We start from the raw sequence: 20,864 nt of genomic DNA on the forward strand, positions 1-20,864 counted from the left end.
TACAAATTCAGAGTTGACACATTTAAATCAAAGATATAATCAGCTTTCTGAGAAATAATGCTTCTGAGTTTGCTGTCAAATTACAGAAAAAAATTTCTGTACTTAACACAAGCACCAGATTATTTCAAGCACATTTACTTTTGTGGATAGTTTGCCTCTGCAAAACCAATCAGAAGAAGCTACCTAGTTAATGCAAAAATGTTTATTCCATGGTAAACTGTTTAAAAGTAAACTATATCCTCAAAAATATGACTCTTAACAAAAAGTTCTTTAACTCGAGTTACTGAAATTCAAAGTTTTGTAAAAACATTAATACCCAACTTTCCTCAATTTAAAATTCTGCAAAATAAATCACTTAAAAATTACCTTTGTTTTTAAACCATTTCATAATGTGTAGTCCTAAAAATATTATTCCAGTACCTTGAGGGTTTGGCATTTCACTTTTGACTACTTTTTCTGTAATAAGATTTGAAGGAGCTGACCAAACTTGGTACTGAAAAATACTAGGAGGATATTCAGAAAAGTTTAATCTACAGTTCAGATCAGAGTACAGAGGTCAAAAAGAAAGCCCTCCCGGATCAATTCATGGATTTCAACAAAATAGCTGTTACAGGACTCTGTTCTAAGAACAAGGCTGAAAATTCAAGAAACCACTAATTTGTCCAATTTCTCTAGAAAGTTCAAAATTCCATGCTGAAACAATGAAATGTAAAATTTTACCTATAGTAAGATGAAAATCCTACCAGGCTCAAATGTAAATATTCCACCACCATGAAGAACAAAAGTAGAAAGTTTAACAATTTAATTATATAAAATATATTTGGGGACAAATGCTGCAACACTCACTTTGTATCTCATAGGCACTTAGAAGAACTGGAACATGAATCCTCATCGCCCAAGTGTGGACAAATATCCACAAAGAACCACGCTAAGACTAAAGCTGGCTGTTATTTGAAGGCATCAGCAGGAGCTTCTGGAAATCTTAATTGTGGTTTCTCAAAAAGAATTTTGAGTAGCACAAGATGCAGATATTTGATATAGGCCCTTCCTAACCCAAGGCCACATGCAAGTCGTGAAACTCACCTGTGTTATACTCCTTCAACTGCAAGTCCTTTACAGGCATGCCATCAGGAGTCCGAAAGGCATTAAGAATCTGCAAGAACATGGTATGTACATTAATGATACACAGCATAATCAAATACTGATCATTTTATTCCCCTAGTGGTTTTTATCCTACGTAATTTAAAGCTATGATTACTCTGCAAAGGCAAAATTAAGCTATTTACACTTTAGGCACTCAAAAACTGTTGAATGAATAGAATATAATTATTCAAATATTCCCAAGAACATAAAAAAAGGCAGAAAAGCATAACCTTAAGAGCTAAGCTCTGAAATCAGACTGCCTATATTCTAAGCCTCTTCCGCTCACTTGCTGTGTAACTTTCCAGTGCCCAGTTTCTCATCTGTTAAACATAAGATAATGAACTGAGCTCTTTCCAGTCCAGGACTGTGGCACTTGAACTCCTTCAGCCTAGTCAGTTCTTTTACCCATTTTCAAATGGACAGTTCTCTCACTTGCATTCAGGCCTGGGCTCAAATGTCACTTCCTCAGTGATGTTTTCCACAACTACTCAATCTAAAAAAGCCCCTACCCCAGTGATGCTGTAATCCCTAAACTTTAGTTTTGTTTTTTTTTTTCAGAGCATTTATCATTGCTTGAATTTTTTTTTTTTTTTGCTTACTTTTTTTATTATCCATGGAAGCAGTGACTTTATAATGTTCACTGATATATCACTTGATGCCTAGAACACTGTTTGGCATACAGTAGTGCTTAATATTTGGAGTGAATGAATAAAGAGCACTTATTTCATAGGATGTCATGATAACTAAATGAACTAATGCTTGTAAGCATCACAGTGCCTAACAGAGTAAGTACTATTTGCTCTTGTTGTTGTAATATTCTAAGTTCTTCCTTAAGGTCATCCATAATCTAGTCAGCCAGTCCTTTAACACTGAGGAGTTAGACAGCTCCCAGTTTTCACTCTTGCTGCATCTTTACGTATGCACTCCAACCCTCCCTCCTGGATTATTCTCTAAAGGATGATTATCAAGTCTGAGGACAGCAAACATTTGTCATAATTTTTTTTTACAAACCACACTTCAGTAAGTACGTGTATAACTGGTAAAATATAAATGAGCTCTATGGATTGTACCAAAGCCAATTTCCTGGTTTAGCTACTATACTATAATAATACAAGATGTTAACACTGGGGGGGGGGGGCCTGGATGAAGGCTACCCAAGATTTCTCTGAACATTTCTTCACACTTTCCTGTGAATCTACAATTTTTCAAAATTAAAAGTTAAAAAAAGTTTTAACAAAAAAAAGGAACAAGAAAAAGAAAACAAAGACCCTTACCTCTTCTTTTGTGGCATTTTCAGGCACCCCACTTAATCGAATGAGCTTGCTTTGTTTCTCCTCACTTGCGCCAGTCCTATAATCTTGATCCTTGAATCCAGAATAAAAAATTATTTCATATATACGTTAGTATACAAAATGTAACTGAACATGAAATATAGGTACTCAGGATCAAAAGTCAGAATGACTTGCATCATATGAAGATATGAAAAATTGTAATTTTTTCTGTTTTTCTGAGTTACAAAATTTGATTTAAATCATTAGATGACAAGTGTGCTAAGACCCATGCTCACTGAGGGAATCTTGAAACAGTAAAGCAGAGTGTTAGGAGAAACAACACTTGAATAGGACTTTTATAAACAGAAAAAAACCCAACTAGATTCTCTAAACTAGAATTTTCTTTTCCTGAATGAAAATAGCAACAAACAAATCCAGATGTCAGTTATCAAAGATGTCATCTGTAAACAAATTCCAGAACAAGGTCAAAAGGTGTCATCTTACCATACAACTTAACAGTACAATTGAAAGAAATACGCATTTTCCATATTCACAAGTTTCAGCTCTGATTCTCCTTCATTTCAACAGTATAAAAAGAATTTAACTTTTAAGAAAAAGTCTCCTATAACTAAGTGACCACAGCTTCCAGTTATGCCTATTACACTGGCATAATTATCAATAGCATCCTCTTTTACTTTTGAAAGTGTCCTGACTTGAAAAATAAATTATATGACTCTTTCTCAAAATCCATTATTTGGTTAGCATGTTTTAGAATTACTGTCCAAAATAACAGAAACTTCAATAGAGATAGGTAAAACCTGTTTTTAAAAATAATATTTTCATTGTGCAACTGGAAACAATTCTCCTTGCTTAGATTATATATACATTAGATTATATATTATACATACAGAAATTCAACATTTAAGTAAGTTAAATTAGCTGCAAGAGAAAACTTGCAACATTAACATCACCTCCTCATGACGAGGGGAAGACTCCTAGGTATTCTCTAAACGAATTTAAATAAGAAAATGAACCTAAGCAGCCACAAGGCCTGACTACGCAAGAGTTGAGAGAACCAACTCCCAAGGACAAATACTTTCAAACTGAATTATTCCAAGGCAGTTAAATCAGCACCATCAAGCAAAATAATGAAGAGACATACATCAAAAACATGATCTGCACTGAGGGCCCTTTCTCTAGAGATGTACATTCCATTCTTGAATATAAATTTGGCTTTTTAAAGATTATACAAGGTTAGACCCAGGACTCCACATTCCATCCTTCAGAAAAGCCTTATGAAAAAGCAAAAATCAAAAAAGCAATCCACTCTATTAACCTACCTGAAGGTCCCGCTGGGCATCTTGGGAAGTTTTGCCCTCTGGAAAAGACTTGCTCTGGCCATAGCCAAATATCTGGCTTCCTGGAAGCCTGTGATCCACATCACGGTACTCCATGCTTCTGTAATCAGTGTCTTGCCGGCCAAGAAAATCCAGACCACCTTCTTCTTTAAACAGACCAGCATCCGAACTCTGTTGTTCACCTCCAGAAAGCTGTGACTTGTCTTGGTCTTGAAGTGGACTTTGGCTGTTCTGAAAGTCTGATGAAGACTCACGTTCAAAGGCTACACCTTGTGTTTCTCCTTCTCCTGCTTCTGAATGCTCAAATTCTCCTTTCTGAATGCCAAAAGCAGGCCTTTCTGTTGTATGGTCATGTGTGGATTCTTCTCTCTTGCTCACATTCATACCAGAATGTTCTCTATCTTGTGTAGAGGGCTGAATGTAATCCAAAATATTTGGATCCATAGAGGGCATTTCCCTATCTTTAAATTCCATACAAGGTCCCACCTCTCTGCCCCTGAAATCTTGATCAGTCCTGGACCGGTGTCTACCTCTGAAATCTGAATGTGGTGTATCTCTGTCCCTAAAGTCTAGATCACTAGCAGCTGAACCTCGACCTCTAAAGTCCACCTGTGTTCTGTCTTTGTCCCTGAAGTCCAAATCAGACACATCTCTATTCCTAAAATCAGAACGGGACTGGTCTCTGGCCCTGAAATCCAAATCTGACAAATCTCTTCCCCTAAAATCTGCATGGGATCCATCCCGGCCTCTAAAATCTAAATCATAAGTGCCCCGGCCCCTGAAGTCAGACGGAGGAGCATCCCTACCTCTGAAGTCAACAGTGGGAGCATCCCTGTCTCTGTAGTTCATGTGAGATGTCTCCCTACCTCTATAATCCATAGAAGTACCGTCACCACCCCTATAGTCCATAGGTGGTCCTTCTCGATCCCGAAAATCCCCAGAATGTATGTCCCTACCCCTGAAGTCCAACTGTGATGAATCTCTGCTCTGGAAATCAGAAGATGAAAAATCTCCCGCCCTGAAATCATGTCCAGGTCCCTCCCCTCCTCGATAGTCACCATGCGGTCCATCTCTAGCTCCATAGCTGAAAGAATGCTCCTCTACATTTGCAAAGGGAGGCCCTGAATGCCCCTGGAAATCAAAGGGAAGTGAATCTCTGCCAGGAAAGTTGCCAGAGTGTCTCTCTTGAGCATGACTCTTAAAGGGAGGAGGAGGATAATCCCTGTTCCACCCGGGAGCAAACCTTTCTTCTTGGCTCCCACTGTAGAAACAAAGACAGTGTTATTCATATTGTCCAGAGAGTTTGAAATCTACACACCAGCATATTCTTCTCTAATCAAGGCACATTCTTCTGTAAACACTTTTTTTTTTTTTTTGGCAGAGTTCTGTAACAAGGTCCTAGATCTGAAGAAAACAGCAATGTTTTGCTATTTTAAAGACGAAGTGGTGGAGTAAACTTTTATGCTCCCATTTCAGAACACGAGGAAAGTCAACACAAGGTTTTCAACATGACTGCTGCAGAAAAAGCTTTCACTCAGTCCTGCAACAGGGAAAATCCGCAACACCAGATAAGCTAGCAACGGTGACAAGCTACAAAAATTTCAGTTTCCTACAGCCAGGGAACTTAGAAATCCAAGATCAACATGATGATTCCTATACATCAGAAAAATCAATGCACTGTAAATTTTGTACAGTAAGTTTTAGGAGGTGTCTTTCTCATTGCTGCATATAGGACTAACATTCTAAAATATTTTATTACAGATACAGTATGGACACCACCCAATCACAATGGATGCAGGCCCGAAATTAAGAAACATTGGCTGTAAATCACCAGTAGGAGCACACCAGTGTTTACCAGATGAGCATCAGCCCTGGCTGCATCTAAATCCCAGTACTACAGGGGCACCACCTAGAAGCGCTCTCACCTGGGTCCCATTATTATAACTACTCTCAGAAGGCAGCATGAACCATGCCACAAACCATGTGCAAGTCAACTAAACCAAGCAACAGCATCCAGGAGCTTAATGCTGAAAGGGACCTAGAAAGAGCATTAGGCCTTCAAGCATTCAAGCATCTCCAGGTCCCAAATGAAGAAGCTGATTTTCCAAATTCTAATGCCTCATCTAATTTTGCATGGTAATAAAATATTTTTTAAAATAAGCATAGTATTAAATTGACAGTCTCAGTTCACAGAACTCAGGAGATAAAGGAGAACTGGCCCAATCTTTTATACTACCCAGCTTAAAAGACTAGGGAATTTAAATAGGCAATTAGGAACCTAGGATCCTGAGCTTGAAGGGGAGGGGAAGGGGAAGGAAGGATATGAAAAAGGAAAACATGAAATGATCTGAAGTTTACTTGCTATTTACAAGTAAAACAAAAGTATTAGGAGATCAAGTCCAACTCAGTTCTTTCCTCCCAGAATACATAGATTCTTTTACACGACCCTTCTGAGCTCAGACTACACCATTATAGAAAGATTTAACAGACAACTGATTCTGGGTCACTCAGTTCAAGACAAAGTTACAATGCCAAACCCTTTCTTAAATAAGAATTTAACAATAGTAACCCAAACAGTAGAATGATGCATATTTAATGGATTTCCAGAACATGATGACTTTCATTAGCTTCCATTAACATTAGTTATGTCTATGGGGTTCATCATAAGAGAATAACATTTAAAAGTTCTTCGTAAGTAATACAATTTAACACTACAATTAAGACATTATTACTAATTCTAGTGTCTCCTATATTTTAAATCATTCAAATCCCAATAGTTCGCTTGCAGGAAAACTTATGCCTCAGCAGACACTCATGGGATGAGTGCTGAGGTAATCTAAATCTCCATGTTCTCTGAAGAGAACACATCCAACACTGTCTTTGAATACTACCTTAAGATTATCTTACCCCCTTAAGTTGAGATGACTTACCCCCTTATGTTGAGGTGATCAAACAGATCTAGAGTAACCTATTGTACTAGAATCTTAGAACTGTATTTTATGTAGACTATTCAAAAAACAGTTCTATTTGTATAAAATAGCAGTGTCTATAAAAATCATTTCCAAACAAATAAAAAAATTTAAGAAGGTAAGTTGTTAAAATGAAATACAAAATCATTTTTCTGTAAGATACTCCTTTTTTCACCCAAATTAGCCCACAAAAAAAGTTTTGCATAGGAAACTATGCAAAGACATAGGAACTATGCAAGACATAGGAACTATGTCTCCTTCTGGTCAAAGATCTTAAAAAATAGCATCTAATGACATATCTAAACTAAAATTAAGATGGGGAAATAGAATTTTAAACAATAAATTGGTCAAAGAAACAATTTTCTGAAAAAAATTTTTAAGTAACGCAATAGAGCTAAAGTTATCTAACATTTCTAAAGGCTTACTGGAAACAGTCTTACTTACAAAATAATTACCCATAAATGTAAGTAAAAAGGATAGCTTTTAAAATGTTCAAATATAAACCCACTAATCTAGAGTAGGGATCTGCAAACTTTTTCCATAACAAGTCAGAAAGTAATTACATTAGGCTTTGCAATCTCTGTCACAACTATTCAACTCTGCCATTATAGCATAAAAGCAACCATAGATAACTTGTAAACAAATGATCATGGCTTTGTCCCAATAAAACAAAACAAGTTGCAGGCTGTAGTTTGTTGACCACTGATCCAGACCTTAGTATTTTGAAAGGAAAAATATACCCAGCATCATCACCATTGCTTTTATTTAAAGATTGCTAAGCAGAAAGTAAATACCCCTTTATTTATGAAACTAGCTTTACTAAATATTATATGGAATTTTCTAAACTTAATTCTCTTCCTAAATTTTTCATTGGAATCCCCAGCTTCAGAATAATAAATGAAACATCTGTTGAATTTACACAATAAAATCTGAAGACTGTCAATCCAAAAGAAAATTTACTAGTAACATAAATTTCAATTAGAGCATAAATTTTTTATGTATAACTTTAAAGGTCAAATTTCTTTGCCATACACTAACTAAAACCATTAAAATCACATTCCTATAGCATTTCATTAATTGCAAACCCAATGCAAAAGTTTCTAAAATACCATCACCAGTGTTTATTATATTGGCTATTAAAAAATAACTCCCTACAAGTTCATTTACAATTGAATGGTACCACCTTCTCCACTTTGTACTGAGTAACCCCAAAAATTGAAATGTAGCTTTAAAAACTGCACTAAGTAATTTTTCTGTCTCAGAACTTTTTATGGTAGCTGAAACACAATGTGTCACAGGAAAGACACAGCTCTGGATTTTAGACATAAATTAGTGAACTTAATGAAACATTTTGTGTACATTTATAAACATTCATGTACATTTTTGCTAACTTTCCTTATTAGATAAGTATGTATGACTTTGCTAAAAGAGATACTGTAAATTAAAAATTTAGGGATCCTTTTAACGTTTAAAAAATGCTAAAACACAAAACACTTGACGTGCTGGGTATTCAGTTTCATAATCACTTTAGAAATGACTAGACATTTTTTAAATAGTTTCTATTTTTAAAAAAATCAGAGCTATTTCTACACACACAAAAATATCCCCCTTTACGGTAGGTCAAAAATGTTATACTATAAATATATCATTAAAATATTGACATTTCAATATTCTAACTTTAAGACTTACCGAAAAGGTCCTGTTCTGTTAGCAGATCGAGAATCCCCCCACATCTCTTTCTATGTCAAGAGGCCCAATAAGTAGATCCTTTTGCTACCAAACTCTGGTTATGGCAGTATCTGTACAAAACAAGTTACAAAAAATAAGTTCGTTGGAACATGAAGTAAAGACTAAACCAATTTCCTCCTGCTTGGCTTATCAGGGACCTCATCAGCAGGGATATGTTTTGGAAGTCACTTTTACATATTAATTTATAGCAAGAAAAATACAGTTTAAATTTAAAATGTGTACTCTAGGGCACCATTAACTGAGTCTCAATGTACTAAGAATGCTTCATAAAACATTTATTAGTTTTTCCAGCACCCATTCTACATTCCTTTTTGGAAACGGCACCTTAGCATAAACACCACTCTCAGTCCATGTGGCTGATCCTACATTATCCAGTCTGGTCAATCAGAATAGTCTATTACCCTCACCACAGTCATTGCTTTGAATATGGGCATGTAGCCTAAGTCAGGCTGAGAAGACATTCGCAGGAACTATGCTTCAGCTACTAAAAAAGAGGCAAACTTTTCTTGACCTTGGATTTGGCAATGGTTTCTTAATATGACACCAAAAGCAAAAGGAACCAAAAAAAAAAAGATAAAATAGACCTCATCAAAATGAAAAACTTTTGTGCATCCAAGTACGCTATCAAAAGAGTGAAAACACAGCCCACACATCAGCAAAACAGCAGACTAGGAAGCTCCAAATCCTTATGACTCCACAGAAACAACAAAAAAACAAGTAGTCTGAACCAACTTTGTTGGAGTTTTAGAAAACAGTCAAAGGTTTATAACAATCAAATTAAAGTTCAAATCAAGAAAAAGCCATTCTCAAAATATTAGGAAAGTTTTGTGGTGTTTTCACTTACCCCTGCCCCATCCCCTCTCTAGCATGGCAGTGATTTTCATTTAGCAGTGGCAGCCCAGATCCCAGCTCCCTCCCTCAAACCAAAGGGAAACGTGAATTCGTAAATTATTGTGTACATTGTTCTAATCTGTGTGGAGGATATATGAAGGACTGATGCAAGGTATTATCTCTGTTTTACCTAACCAAGAATTCTTGCGGGGGGATGGGGGGACGGCAGGCACTGCTACTAACAGCTGCAAAGCAGACTACAGACTCAGTTATGGAGAAGCTGGGGTGAAAATACTTTGTGAAATTAGGACATTCCAAAACAACTCGTATGTGGGAAAATTAAGAAAACCACAAGCATACCCAGACAAGAACATAATCAGAGAAAACCTGAGGGACTTTAAGCTTTCACCTCGGGCTGATCTCTAGGCCCAGAGCAAGCCTAGCCAAGTGCTGAAGGAGTGCCCCAGCACAGAACCAATCTGCAAAAACAGAGAGGTGGTTATTTTTCTGTTTTTCTCTTATTTTTGTTGGTGTTGTTTTTTGTTTGTTTTTATCTGTTTGAGCTCCTGGCATTCAAGGAAATCTTGGTTAACACATTAGATGAACAAAGGCTAAAAGAAAAGTGATCATACATGACAAGGAATAGTCTTACAGAAATGGTTTAGGAAAAGAATTCTATATTTAGCAAAACTCTCCTTCCAAAATGAGAAAGTAAGACATTTCCTGATAAGCAAAAAGCTGAAGGAATTTGTTACCACTAGATGCGCCCTGCAAGAAATGCTAAAAGGAATTCTTTAGGTTGAGATGAAAGGAAGTCAAACAGTAACCTGAAGCCATATGAAGACATAAAGATCTCCAGTAAAGATAAAAACACGGGCAATTATAAAAGCTAGTATTACTATAACTCCACTTTTTATTTTCTACATGATTTTAAAAACAAATGCATAAAAAAACAATTATTAATGTAGGTCAGTGGGGACACAATTTACAAAGATGTTATCAGTAATATCAATAACAGAAAGAGAGAAGGAAATAGAAGCAGTTTTGTAGGCTACTGCACTTAAGTTGGTATACATTCAAATTAAATTATTATTGGATGTTAAATGTAATTCCCATGGTAACCACAAACTAATCCTTAGAATGTACACATAAGAAAATGAGAAATAAATCAAAACATTTCAGTACAAAAAAATCAACTAAACACTAAAGGCAATAGTGGAAGAAATGAAGGACAAAAAAGCTATAAGGCATATAGATAACAGCAAAATGGCAGAAGTCCCTCCTTATCAGTAATCACTCTAAATGAAAATGGTATAAGCTCTTCTAATGAAAAGAAAAGACTGGCAGAATAGATAAAAAACATTATCTAACTATATGCTATATATAAGAGACTCACTTTAGATCCAAAGACACAAACAGGTTGAAAGTGAAAAGACAGAAAAAAATATTCCATGCAAATAGTAACCAAATGTGAGCTTGGGAGGAGGGGGTGGTCTCTGATATCAGACAAAACAGACTTCCAATCAAAAAAGGTACAAAAGACAAAACAGGACATTATATATTAATTTAAAGGTTAAAAAAAATACAGCAAGAAGATAAAACTATCATAACATTATGCATCTAATAACAGACCCTCAAAATATGTGAAGCAGTAAGTGAAAGAACTGAAGGAAGAAATAAATAGTTCTGTAACAGTTGGAAACTTCAAACCTCACTTTCAATAATGAATACAACGACCAGACATAATGTAAGAAAATAGAGAACTTGACACAATAAACCAACTACATCTAATTGACACACACAGAACACTCCATCCAATGACAAGAGAATCACATCTTCTCAAGTGTACATGGGATATTTTCCATGATGGACCATTTGTTAGGCCACAATGGTTATAAGACAACCATACAAAGTATCTTCTCTGATCAAAACAGGTTGAAGTTAGAAATCAATTAACATAAGGAAAATTGTAGAATTCACAAAATTTTAAATGTATACTACCACTGACTTTCCAGTTCTCCTAGGAACTTACAATGTAAGGTGACATGTTTATAAAGGTACATAGTGAAGCAATGTTTGTAACAGCAAAAGATTATAAAATCTAAATGTACCTCAAGAGAGTATATCTGTACTACTGAAATACTATGCAACTCAAAAAATGGGGTAGCTATGTTAACTGATATAGGATAAGCTATTATATATAAACTTTAAAAATACATGCAAATAGGACTCACATTTCCTGATTCTAAAACTTACTACAAAGCTACGGCAATCAAGACAGTGTGGCACCGGCACAAGGATAAACATAGATCAATGTAACAGAATTGAGAGTTGAGAAATAAACCCTCACATTTAGGCTCAAGTGTATTAAACAAGAGTGGTAAGACAATTCAATGAAGGACAGTCGTTTCAACAAATGGTACTGGGACAAATGGGTGTCCCCATACCAAAGAATAAAGCTGGACCCTTACCTCAGTTCATGTATAAAAATTAACTCAAATGGATCAAAAGACTTAAATGTTTTAAGATGTAAAACTATAAAATTCTTAGAACAGGCATAAATCTTCATGACTTTGAACTAGGAAATGATTTCTTGGATAAGATGGATACCAAAAGCACAAGTAACAAAAGGAAAAATAGATCAATTGGATATCATCAAGATTTTTAATTTTGTGTTTTAAAGGACACCATCAAGAAAGTGAAAAGATAACCCACAGAATGGGAAAAAACTTGTGCAAATCATATATTTGATTAGGAAACTGTATCAAGAATATATAAAGAACTATTTTATAACTCAGTAACAAAAAAGACAGTCGAATATAAGAAATGGGCAAAGGCTATGAATAGACATTTCTCCAGAGATAATATACTTTTAAATGGCCAATAAGCACAGGAAAGATGTCCAACATTACCTGTAAGGGAAATGCACATCAAAACCACAAGATACCACTCACATCCACTAGGGTATCTATAATAAAAAGGATAAGTTGGCAAGGATATGGCAAAATTAGAACTCTCATACACTGCTGGTGGGAATGGGACCAAAGATATGTAAAAACATCTAGTAGTGGTGCCCTCCAAAATTTTCCTCAGGAGAGCTGGAATTCTTACAGACATGCAGTTTAATCCAGCAAAGCAAATGATTATGGGTATTGGGGCTGAAATGATGTCAAACTAGTCTCAAACTTTAAGGAGCCAGGGCCACTTTCAGAAAGCAGGACTGGCACTGTGGGACAAACTGAATGCTAGGTTAAGGCTTTAAATGCTGAAGCTCATCAGAACCCTGCCAAGATATTGGTTGATATACACAGCAAGGCAGGAGCCAAGAAAATCAGAATCCACTAGGGAATATAAACAAATCACCTGCCATATCACCTAACTCTGAAAATATGTGGTACTAAAACATTAATTCCATACACAACTGTGGCTGGTAGTGAACATGCAGTGGGTAGAAGGGCCCCTGTGGTGTCAGTTCTGAAGACGAGGATGTAAGTCTAGGTGAAGTTGCTGCAGGTGCAGATCTTGGTGGTAGTAGCAAATATTCAAACGAGAACTTTGAAGGCCGAAGTGAAAAATAATTCCACATGAATAGCTGCTGAATAGGGGCCAGCTGGTCCTGAGAGATGGTAAGCATCACATTAAGCTACAGGCTGCACTTCTAGTGATGCCCTTCTCATTAATTCCTTTAAGTTTTAGGTTTACAATCACACTCCCTCAGACATAAGGACTTTGGTTTCCTGGAATCCAACCAGTGAGTTTTGGAATTAAGCCTCCCCATTGTAGGTCGGCAGCCTTTATCGTTGGAACTATGATTGTAGTTGATTATTTTTGAGCCGCCTCTGCCTTTAATTCTTGATTAATAAAAACATTCTTGGCAAATGCTTTCTTGCTGGTGCATCTTGCAGAGGTCCAAGAAATTCACCTCTAGCAGCATAATACCAATACCCAGGGCCATCCTTCTTAATCATGACTTTAGTTCCAAAAGCAAACAAAGTAAAACCAGGAGTCCCATTCCATTAGTTTAAGCTGTGGTATACAGCAGCCTGATCCTGCTTTAAAAACTCTTTTTCTCCCAAAATAAATGCTTTGGGCCCTATAGGACACTCAGTTAAGAGCATCAAGAGGGCACCAAAAGGCAAGGATTGATGTAAGCACCTACCCAACTAAAATCCAACTATGAGTTTTTAAAAAGTAGTGGCTTTATACTACTGAGCTGGAATTAGTGGCTGCTGAAAGCACAATTGCCCCATCCCAAATTCCCACTTTAAAAAATTTAAGTCTATTCATTCCAATTATAGGACCTCAAAAAGAGACTTGCTCAGATCTGGAGTGGGGAATTTGCATGCCTGCTGCCTTCCCTGGATGTGGTAGCAGTTTCTCAGGCTCCCTGTCCAGAATTATATCCTAATTTCCCAATGATGGCATTTGCTTTGCTTACCATCATACCACACTGAAAAGTTAATTAAATGGATCTGCATTAACGTAGAAGCTAAAACTATAAAGCTTCTAAAAGAAAACATAGGAGAAATCTTTTTAAGCCTGGTGTCAGCAAAGGCTTCTCTAAAGGATCCAGAAAGTATTAACCATAAAGAAAAAGATCAAAATTAAAACCTGTTCTTCGAAAGACTGTTAAAAAGTGAATAAGCAAACAGAATATGGAGTAAATACTTGTGACACATACCTGACAAATGTTCACTTGTATTAATCATAAAGAAAACAGATTAAAACCACAATGAGATACCAATACACACTCACTAGAACTGCTAAAGTTAAAAAGACTCAAAATTCAAATATACAAGGATTTCCAGCAATCAGAACTCTCACATATGACTCAAAAGAATGCAAAATGGTACAACCACTTCAGAATTTGGTCTGAGAAATACTACCCTATGACCTGCAACTCCACTTCTAAGTCTTTATCTAAATAAATGAAAACAAAAGACCTGTACAAAAATGTTCACAACAACTTCATTCATAATAGCTTAAAAAAAAGGAAAACAACCCAAATATCCTTCAACGGGAGACGAGATAAACATTGTTTGGTATCCTAAAGGGTTTCCTCCCTGGAGTAGTGTACCTTCAGTACTTCAAATGGAAAGGTGAATTTTTTGTAAAGTGGGAAAGGGTTAGTAAGAAAAGAAAGGTGGAAAAGGAGAATCAACAAGACCCATTTTTAAAAATTACTTTTAAAAACTGTAAAATACACATTTAAATTGACCACTTCAGAGGGGTGTGTATAGCTCAGTGGTAGTGTGCACTTAGCACGCACAAGGTCGTGGGTTGAATTCCCAGTACTCCATTTAAAAAAAAAAGAAAGAAACGAAAAAAATAATTTGTGGAAAACCACAAGAAGAAAAATTAAAATAAATTTACCACTTCAACCAGTTTTAAATGTACAGTTCAGCAACATTAAGTACATTCACACTGCTGTGCAACCATCATTTCCATCCATCCACAGAACGTTTTTCATCTTGCAAAACTGAAAGTCTGTACCCATTAAACTCCCCACTCCCATCTTAATCCAGTCCTTGGCAACCACCATTCTACTCTGTCTTTATGATTATGACTACTCTAAGTACCTCTTAATACTAATGGAATCATACAATATTTGTTCATGACTGGCTTATTTCACTTAGCATAATGTTTTCAAGGTTCATAAATACTGCAGCATCTATTAGAATTTCATTCCTTTTTAAGGCTGGATAATATTCCATTGTATGTGTATACCACATTTTGTTTATCCATTCATTCATTGATGGGCAGTTGGGTTACTTCCATCTTTTGGCTAATGTGAATAATGAACATGTGTGTACAAATCTCTTTGAGACCTTGCATCAGTTATTGTGGGTATATAACCCAGATGCAGAATTGCTGGATCATGCGGTAATTTTGCTTTTTGATAATAGCCATCCTAATGGGTGTGAAGTGGTTTTGATTTGCATTTCCCTAATCATTAATGATGTTGAGCATCTTTTCATGTGCTTATTGGCCATCCGTATAGCCTTTTTTGGAAATATCTACTCAAGTCCTTTGCCTACTTTTTTATTCAGGTTGTTTGTTGTTGTTGAGTTTAGGGGGTTTCTATATATTCTGGATATTAATCTTTTATCAGACATGTGATTTGCAAATATCTTCTCCCATTCTGTGGGCTGCCTTTTTACTCTGCTGACAGTATTCTTTGAGCACAAAAGTTTTTGATTTTAATGAAGCCCAATTTGTCTATTTTTCCTTTTGTTGACTGTGCCTTTGGTATCATATCCTCTAAGATAATTGCCAAATCTAATGCAAGGAGCTTTCCCTCTGTGTTTCCTTCTAAGAGTTTCACAGTTTTAGCTCTTACATCCAGGAATAAGATCCATTCTTAAGAAAGGTATTTATGGAAAGTGAAGTTCTGCATATTGATTCCTTTAAAACTATGCATGCCCACCTTCTCCCTGGAATGTTTTTGTGTACCCCTACACTGAAGACTGTAGTTTGAAGAATCTATTCTTGCTCAATCACTTAAGTCCTTTTTTGGCCTGTGTTACCACTCTGCTGACTAATTTCTTTTTGTTTGTAAACATACTAGAGTCTCTCTCATGCAAAACACACACTCCAATACAAAACCTTTAAATATTAGTTGAATAAATAAATGAATATCCACCAAATATAGCTAATCTCCTAGGCGCTATACTGTTCCCTTGCACTGTTCTTGATCCATGTGCCGTCCCTGGGTGCTATGGGCTGACATTTGTTGTGTTGCCCCAAAATTCATATGTTGAAGTCTCAATCCCCAATGTGATAATATTTGGAGAGGGGGGCCTTTAGGAGGTAATTAGATCATGAGGGTAGAGCCTTTATGAATGGGATTAATGCTCTTATAAGAGACAAAAGAGAGATGATCTCTCTGTACCATGTGAGGATACAGCAAGAAGGAAGCTGTCTGATAGAAAACAAACTTTTGGTTACCAAAGGGGAAAGAAGGGGAGGGATAAATTAGGCGTTTGAGATTAGGATATACAAACTACTATATACAAAATAGAAAAACAACAAGGTCCTACAGTATATAGCACAGGGAACCATATTCAATAGCTTGTAATAACTTATAATGGAAAATAACATGAAAAAATATACGTGTATAACCAAATCACTATGCTGTACACCAGAAACTAACACAATCAACTATATTTCAGTTAAAATTAATTAATTAATTAATTAATTAATAAAAAGAAGGCAGTTGTTAGCCAACCAAGACGATCTTCTAGGAACCAAATCAGCTGGCACCTTAAGCTTGAACTTCCCTGCCTCCAAAACTGTGAGAAATAAATTTCTATTGTTTAAGTCCAGGGTATTTTGTTATGGCAGTCCAAGCTGACTAAGATACTGGACAATCTTATCCATTCTCAATTTAACCACCATAACTACCATTTCTATGATTATAATTTCTACATCTCCACCTCCGGCTTAGACTTCCTCTATAAAGTCCAAATGCCTGCCAGAAATTGCCACCTGGCTATCCCATAGGAATCTCAAGCTCATGTACAAATTAAACTATTACTGTAGGGAGACATTTATATAATTCATTAGAACCACTTTTTCTGATGAATAGAAATTTACCAGGTTTTAAATATTCTTATAAACTGGTCCTTTACACCAGCAAATTATAGTTAGGTTCCTAGTTTAAAAGTGAGTTTTGTAACACAAGCACAGTGTGGCAGTGAAGGCTTAGAGTGCAGTGTCCGGACATACTCTGCCTGGGTTCAGAGATAGACCACCTGGAAGCAAATCTTGGCTCTGCCACACTACAGGACCTTAAGCAAGTTATTTAACTAAATGCCTCAGTTTACTTATCTGTAAAAATCAAAATAAAGATAATGTCTACGTCATAGTTATCAGGATAAAATGACAATGTAAATTCATTAGAAGAGTGTGTATGATACATCAAATGCTTAGTAAATGCTAGTTATTACTATTTTTAAGGGTTTATTTAAAAAATTATTGGGATTTTGATTGCATTCCCATTGATGCATTCTGGTTTAGCTACATGACTGATTTTAAGTTTGATTTGCCAGCTAGATTACATGGTAGACATTTTCCACAAATTAAGCTCCAAGGTTCTGACAAATATATATTTAAAGCACATGTGCAATATACATTATGCCAGAAAATACATCCTTTGCAGCCATTTATGATAGAAATATTAAGATGCTAACTTAAAAATGTGCAAAGTAGTAAATAAAATTTTTTAAATTTTAGGGGGGAAAATTTTTAAATTCTTTTAAGTCATTCAGGGGGTTTCAAGACCATTGGCTTAGTGAACATATTTTAGAGTCAGATTGCCTGGGTTTGAATCAAAACTCCAGCTTTCCATGTACCCTTGATAAGTTATATTTAACTTCTATATGCCTCAAAGCTCTCCTCCTACACAATGGGAGTAATAGTGGTACCTACCTCATATGATTACTATAAGGAGAAAACAGGAGCATGCATAGGAAGCAATTATATTGACAGCAACATTATTCATAATAGCTAAAAACTGAAAAGAATCCAAATGTCCATTAACCAGTGGATAGGTAAATAAATATGACACACTCATAAAAAGGAATGCAATAATATGAATGAACCCAAAACACACTAAAGAAGCCAGACATAAGACTAAGAATTATATCATTTCAATCATATGAAAATTCTGGAAAACATAAAACTACAGAGGCAGAAAGCAGATCAGTGAATGCTAGGACTTGCAGTCAGAGTGGCAAGTGGAGATTAAGAATAAACTGGTGTTGGAAATATTCTAAATCTGAATAGTGTTCATGATTGTATCAAACGGAACACTTACAATAAGTGAATTTTATGATACATAAATTATGCCTAAAAAAGTTTTGAAAAATTTTAAAGCAACAATGTGTTAAATATTATTACTCCTGCTCTATGGTCAGGTGTTTAAAATCATAACATTATGCTGGAAAGGACCTTCCTGAGTCTGTCTGTTTCTACTCTCGGAAACAAGAGTAATAAACAGAACCATAGCTGAGTGCTGACTCTGCCATAGTTACACATTTTACATGGGTTCTCTCATTGAATCATCACAGTCCTCTATGGGGGTATGTTCTGCTACTATCCCCATTTTACAGACTATGAAATAGGCTCAAACAGGTTGAGAGACCTGCCCCAGAACAATATAACTCATATGAGGAAAAGCCAGTATGCAAACTCAAGACCATCTGATTCCAAAGCCCATCCTAAAATTCATATGGAATTTTATAAGACTCTGAATAGCCAAAACAACCTTGAAAAAGAACACAGTTGGAAGATTCACAAGTCCCAATTTCAAAACTTAACTATAAAGCTTCAGTAACCAAAAGAGTGTGGTACTGTTCCAGATTTGCAGATACTAACTACTATGTATAAAATAGATAAACAACAAGTTCCTTTTGTATAGCACACAGAATTATACTCAATATCTTGTAGTAACCTATAATGAAAAAGAACATGAAAACGAATGTACGTATGTATATATATGACTGCAACATTATGCTGTATACCAGAAAGGGACACATTGTAAACTGACTATACTATAATAAAATAATAATAATAATAATAATTTTTTTAAAGTGTGGTATTGGTATAAGGACACAGATACTGAACAATGGAATAGAGAACCCAGAAACAAACCCTTACATACATGGTCGAGAGATTTTCAACAAGGGTGCCAAGACCATTCAACAGGAAAAAGACAGTCTTTTTAACAAATGGTCATAGGAAAACTGGATATGAACAGTCAAATAAATGAAGTGGGACTCTCACTCAATACCATATATAAAAGTTATCTCAAAAAAGGATTAAAGACCTAAACTTAAGATCTAAACTTCTTAGAAGAAAATGGGGGAAGCTTCATGCATTGGATTTGGCAATGACCTCTTGGATATGATGCCAAAAACAGTCACTCAAAAACAGACAAATTGGACTTCATCAAAATTAAAAACTTTTGTACTTCAAAGAGCGATATCAACAGAGTAAAAAGGCAACTCATGAATAGTAGAAAATATTTTCAAACCATATATCTGATATGGGACTCATAATGAGAATATATAAAAAACTTCTAAAACTCAACAAAAGACAGCCTGATTCAAAAATGGGCAAAGGTTCAAGATTTGAGGCAATAACTACTATATACAAATTAGATAAACAACAAGTTTCTACCTTATAGCACAGGGAACTATTTTCAATATGCTGTAGTAACCTATAATGAAAAAGAATATGAAAAGGAATACATGTATGACTAAAACATTACACTGTACACCAGAAATTGATACAACATTGTAAACTGACTACACTTCAATTTAAAAAAATGGGCAAAGGACTTGAATAGACATTTCTCCAAAAGAGATATACAAGTGGACAATAAGCACATGAAAATATGCTCAATATCATTAACAATTAAGGAAATTACAGATCAAAACCACAAGATACCATGCCACACCCATTAACATGGCTATTGAACAAAACACAAACAAAAAAATCTAACAGAGGCTATGAAGATGTGGAGAAATGTGAATCTTGTGTATTGCTGGTGGGCATGTAAAATGGTAGTCACTGTGAAAACATATGGCACTTTCAGAAAAAATTAAAAATAGAATTATCACATGACCTAGGAATTCCACTTTTGGATATAAACCCAAAAGAAATGAAAGTAGGGACTGTACCCCCCGCCCAGGTTCACCACAGCATTACAATAGCCAAAAGATGGAAACAACCCAATGCCCATTAACAGACAGATAACTATATATATATATAATTTTTAAATGTATATTTAAATTTTTTTAAAAAGGAATGAAGTTTGCATGCATGCTATGACATGAATGAACCTTGAAAACACTATGTTAATTGAAATGTCAGGCACAAAATGACAAATATTGTATGATTCCACTTATATGGGGTCTGAGGAAAGGCAAATTCACAGAGACAAAATATAGATTAGAGGTTACCAGGGGCTAGAGGGAGGTGGCAATGGGAATTATTTGCTTAATGGTTCGTTTGTGTCTGGGGCGATGAAAAAGTTTTAGAAACAGTGTTGATGGTTTCATTACACTGTGAACGTAATTAATGCACATTGTTACACATAAAAATGGTTTAAATGGCAAATTTTGTTACAACATATGTAATATATTTATCACATCTTTGTAAAAAAAATCAGTAATGTAATATAGGGAAAATCATTGAATTAGACACCTTAAAGGCGTGATCTGTATGGTGTGTGAATTCTATCTCAAAGCTGTTTTTTAAAAAGGTAACAGTGGTGGCTAATATTTAGTGAAAACTTTCTGCACACCAGTCACTGTTCTAAGAGCATTACATACACCTCTCAACAACCTACAAGATGCCTATATTTCTTAACCTCATTTCACATATGAGGAAATTCAAGTTAGGTAATTTGTCCAATGTCACTAAGTTAGTGGAGGAGTTAGGGATTCAAAGCCTATCAGAAGCTAGAGCTCCTACAGTTACCAACTCTGCTCTATTGAGTCCCACAGTGTGATAGGAAGGTTATAAAAGGCACCTGA

The 20,864-nt window shown here is 35.5% G+C and overlaps 1 protein-coding gene across 1 annotated transcript in view; it reads right to left on the reverse strand.

Annotated features, from left to right (window-relative positions):
* The window catches only part of RBM6 (RNA binding motif protein 6), an 87,573-nt gene that overhangs the window by 65,071 nt on the left and 1,638 nt on the right, over nucleotides 1-20,864 (reverse strand). Inside the window, 4 exon segments of the mRNA XM_032458470.1 lie at nucleotides 1,084-1,153; nucleotides 2,418-2,507; nucleotides 3,755-5,033; nucleotides 8,431-8,540. Of these exon segments, the coding sequence (XP_032314361.1) occupies nucleotides 1,084-1,153; nucleotides 2,418-2,507; nucleotides 3,755-5,033; nucleotides 8,431-8,474 (1,483 nt within the window). The 5' untranslated portion in view covers nucleotides 8,475-8,540.

The sequence above is a fragment of the Camelus ferus genome, chromosome 17 (genome assembly GCF_009834535.1).
Source record: "Camelus ferus isolate YT-003-E chromosome 17, BCGSAC_Cfer_1.0, whole genome shotgun sequence".
Classification (NCBI taxonomy): Eukaryota; Metazoa; Chordata; class Mammalia; order Artiodactyla; family Camelidae; genus Camelus; species Camelus ferus.